Consider the following 4548-nt stretch of genomic DNA (forward strand, 5'->3'; position numbering starts at 1 on the left):
TCCGCCGGCCCGCGGGGCCCGGGCAGGCCCGCGGATCCCGCCGCTAACGCCACGCGTCTCTTTTCCAGCCAAGTCCTGATCCGGAGCCGAGTCCTTCGGGAAAACGGAAAATACATTCCAAAACAGGTGCGGAGCTCGCCGCGTTACAGAGGGGATGGTAGGGAGCCTGGCTGGATCTCCCCCGGGCCAGAGTAGCGCCTAGAAGTGCGGTCTGTAGCCGAAATTCAGGAAACCAGGACACAGGAAAACTGCACATCCTTTTTCCCCCGACGTTAACGTTAGCTTCAGCTACTTGATGTTTTAAAAAACTCAAATGAAGTCTGCCTCTTAACCGTCGTGTTCAGCATCTGCCAGTAAACACACGGGGATTTAAAAAGATCTTAGGATAACAAGGGAGTGGTACAATGTCAGCTGTAACGCTTGCTGAACTAAAAATCGGATGCTCATATTGGCTCAGTTGCTGCCAGATACATACATTGTAAAATCCTGGAGTCAGCTGGGGGGAATAAAAGTGACAGATTTATTGGTACCATCCACTGAGCCAGCAAGAACTTTGCCCAAAGTGCTAAAAGCTCTTTAATGAACGTGGATTCCTCTTCAGAGAATTTTTAGAGTTATTTTAAGAATTTTAGAAAGCCAGAGAGCTGGTGCTCTGGGTCCAGCGAAAGAGAGATGTGAGGAGCTTTAGAGTGTACGGGCAGTGATGTACCTCTCCAAGAAAGAAGGATGTGTTACGAAAGACCTTGTAAGATGTCTGCATGTCTGAGCAAGAAATAATGCTTCTTTTCATTTCTCATGGTGTTGGCATTGCCTATTTTTGTTTTCAGTCCTTCCTGACCCGGAAATACTTTTTTAATAACCCAGAAGATGGCTTTTTTAAGAAAACAAAAAGAAAGGTAGTGCCTCCTTCACCAATGACAGGTAGGTTAAGGTACCATAGATAGAGCTGGGCAGAAAAAACGTATCTTTCTGCCAAGGTGGGAAGGTGAATCAATGCACAGAAAGCTCAGCCAATGTGAGGGAGCGTGCAGCTGGGTGTCGGGGAGCAGCGCAGAGCGAGATCACTCTGGTAGCAATGTTGTGCCACTTCATTTTGCTGCCTACAGTATCTCACAAGATCACAACTGTCTTGGTGTTGCCAAAAACGGGAAGTCCTGTTCTCACTCCTGAAGGACCTTCTCTAAACTGATTTAACTTATCTAGCCGGATAGTCTGTTGTCCCTTTTCTAGGTAAATCAGCTCACAGAGTGGTCAAGCAAAATTCAGCTATCTGGAGCAAGGGTTGGGCTCAAACAAACCAAGCAGCTGGGGTCAGAGAGCACAACACCCTTCTAGCAGCAGCCACTGCCACATGGGCTGCTCATTTCTTTTTCCAACGTATTTTGCAACAGTGGAAAATAATAGATATGGGATGGGACTTTTGTCTTTCATTTTCTCAATTAAAATGTTTGATGTGATGCAGTAACGTCTTGTTTCCCTTTATTGTGATATGCTGCTACTTTACATCAAATCTTTGACCTGCAGATCCTACCATGCTAACAGATATGATGAAAGGGAATGTCACCAATGTTCTGCCTATGATCCTAATCGGCGGTTGGATCAACATGACATTTTCGGGATTTGTCACAAGTAAGTGCCCAGAATACCACAGCCTGTGGGTCTAACTGTGTTTCTGATGATGACCTGAGGGTCTGGGCTGAATCAGAGCTTCACTTCTGTGCTCCAGAGCAGCCGAGGGGAAGCAGGGTGGGTTTTGCTGCTGGCACTGCTGCAACTGTGAACTACACTGATTTGCTTGCCCTGTAACAAGGGAGGGAAAATTGTTTTCAGAGTAGGGGCCATGGTCACAAAGAAGATAGCTCACATATTCAGAACAACTGTAGTGGTGAAAAAATATATAAATTTATTAAAACTGATTAGCCTTTAAGTTGATTTTCATTGGATTTTCCTCTGAACCTGTTCAGGGAGTTGGTTTCTGTGTAAGGCAGCGTGTACACATTAAAAATACTTCCTGAAAGTCACAGCTGTGGTTTGTTGTTTGTTTTTTTTTTTCCCCTTTATGTGGTAACTGTTTCCTTAGCAAAAGACATTCCCCTTCCCAGTCACTGAAACCTGTGATAGTTTGGTTATCTGATTTGCTCTGCAATTATGTAGTGTGACTTTGTGAAACTGGGCTTTTCTTTTCTATCCTCCAGCAAAGGTCCCGTTTCCTCTGACGCTACGTTTTAAACCAATGTTGCAGCAGGGAATTGAACTGCTCACTTTAGATGCGTCCTGGTAAGCCTGCGTCCTCAGCAAGCAAGGTCAAATAGTCCCTTGGGAAATTTTGAATGTGTTAATAACCCTTGAATGGTCTGTGCATGCTTCTGAAATGAGATCACAAGCCAGCTTTGAACTGAAATCAACTGTGCTTGTTCTGATTTATCAGGGTGAGCTCTGCTTCCTGGTACTTCTTGAATGTGTTTGGACTCAGAAGCATTTATACTCTCATCCTGGGCCAAGATAATGGTAAGACTGTCATTTCTGTGAAAGAGCTGCCTTCTCCTCCCATGGGATGATTTCTGAAGGAGGCTGGGGAAACATTTCTAAATTTCCAGACAAAAAGCTCTCAAAAGCCTCTCGCTTCTGTGAGGTTACTCTCCACTGACCAGGTTTGACATCACCTGCAGCAAGTACCCAAATCTTCTGCGTCAGCCCTGGGGTAATGGCTCATGAACTTCAATGGTAATTGACCCACACTTTCCTTCCTATCACACTGATGTGCAGAAATTGTGCTCTCAGGTCTGCCTTTATTTCTAGAAAGTATCGATTTTAAGGAAAGCTGAAAAGATTTCTTAATCCTGCATCCTACACATAATGCTTCTGGGGGTATTGAGAATGTAGAAGACCCTATTTTCCTCAGTTTGCATATTTTATGTACATTTAGCCAAGAAGTTCCAAGTGGGAACAAGATGTCTTGTGAGAACTTCTTGCATTCTAGGTGTTTCTGTAACTTTCTAGTCTATAGCTAGAAACCAGCCTGGTGGCTCTGTGCTCCAAGAAATGCTGCTTGAACAACAGAAATCAGAATCAGCCTCTCATTTCTGTTGCAGCTGCAGATCAGTCTAGAGTGATGCAGGAACAGATGACAGGGGCAGCAATGGCCATGCCAGCAGACACTAACAAAGCATTTAAGGTACAGTATTCCCATCTGCACTCCTTTTTGCTGTGAATTTATGGGATTGTAGGCTATATGTAACTCAGCCTCTCCCTGGATCAAGTAAGGGAATTGCTCTGGATTCCCGTTCCTAAAATTAGAGCTGACAACGGATGAAAGGTATGGAAGTTGCCCTGGGTTTGGCAGAGCCCTAGCACCCTGAAGTACTGCATGACGTGATTTTGCAGGCTCTACACAGCTTACTCCATAATATTTAATGAAGCAACACTTACAGACCAAGAGGAGGAGAGATTTGTCCTCATAGGTGGTAGAAGACAAGTAGTGGAGGAGATCATGCACAACTTGGGATGAAATTCCATTCTTGGGTTGTGGGCTGCCATGAGGACCTGGCTTAATAAACTCTGCAGCTCCAGGGAGCTCGGTGGTTGGCAAAGGGTCTAATGAGGCATATGAAGTCTGTCATCAGCTGCAGAATTTCTGGCCTGTAACTGTTCTTGTCAAATGTTTCTGAGTTAAAGAATTAACCAACCACAAAGCACTTGACCCCCCAGAACAGAACTGTGTTCCTAGAGACAGCTATTTTAGAAGAGATTAACTACTCCAGAAGGTTAGAGGGTTTTCAAAAGGTAGATAATGTTAATTTTTTTAATTTTTATGATGTACTGACCAACAGTCATACCTAATTAAGCAGAGAACACTGATTTCAGGGAGGTGACAGGATTGCCTGATTTAATAGAGTTTGGCTTTTGTTGGAGTTTTTAAGGTAAGCACTGCTTTGTGTAGATCTTGTATAACTGATACTGTGCTGCTTTCCTTTCTCTGCCTCTGCTTATTATCAATGCAGACAGAATGGGAAGCTCTGGAACTGACTGATCATCAGTGGGCCTTAGAAGATGTAGAAGAGGAGCTCATGTCAAAGGACCTCCATTTTGAAGGCATGTTTAAGGAAGAACTTCAGACCTCCATCTTCTGAATTTGAGAATATGCTTTTATTTCCTCTTCTAAAAGTAATTCAAAAATAAATCTGTTACTTAACACTCTATAATGTATTTTAGCAAGGCTGAGAATAAAAAAAAAAAAAAAAAAACAAAACACAACACCCTGTTCAGAACTGCAGTTAACTAACTTTGATTTGAGCCCCAGGACTGAATATGTTGTATTTGAGCCAAAGGCTCTCAGTGTGGGTCTGTAGCTGGAGTTCTCTCTCTTTCTGGGAAATGTATGGTGGAGAAAAACACTAACATTTCTTGCTCTGGTACACACAGAGCAAGCTGGTTGGAGTTAATGAACCTAAAACACTTCAAAAGTCTGAAGAAGTGCAAGTAGTGCCTACGTTTCTGGTTTTATTCTTTCAGACAAGCACATGGCTTGTTATCCATCACTTTGGAACA

The 4548-nt window shown here is 43.5% G+C and overlaps 1 protein-coding gene across 1 annotated transcript; it reads left to right on the forward strand.

The window, feature by feature from the left end:
- Positions 1 to 67: 67 nt before the first annotated feature.
- On the forward strand, positions 68 to 4237 carry EMC3 (ER membrane protein complex subunit 3). The gene is made up of 7 exons (XM_008936159.1): positions 68 to 126; positions 828 to 921; positions 1525 to 1629; positions 2196 to 2277; positions 2429 to 2508; positions 3093 to 3175; positions 4002 to 4237. The coding sequence occupies exons 2-7, from the start codon at positions 915 to 917 to the stop codon at positions 4128 to 4130; spliced, it is 486 nt and encodes a 161-aa protein (XP_008934407.1). The 5' UTR covers positions 68 to 126; positions 828 to 914; the 3' UTR covers positions 4131 to 4237.
- The last annotated feature ends 311 nt before the right edge of the window (positions 4238 to 4548 follow it).

This window comes from Merops nubicus, unplaced genomic scaffold (assembly GCF_000691845.1).
Source record: "Merops nubicus isolate BGI_N331 unplaced genomic scaffold, ASM69184v1 scaffold11202, whole genome shotgun sequence".
NCBI classification, from domain to species: Eukaryota; Metazoa; Chordata; class Aves; order Coraciiformes; family Meropidae; genus Merops; species Merops nubicus.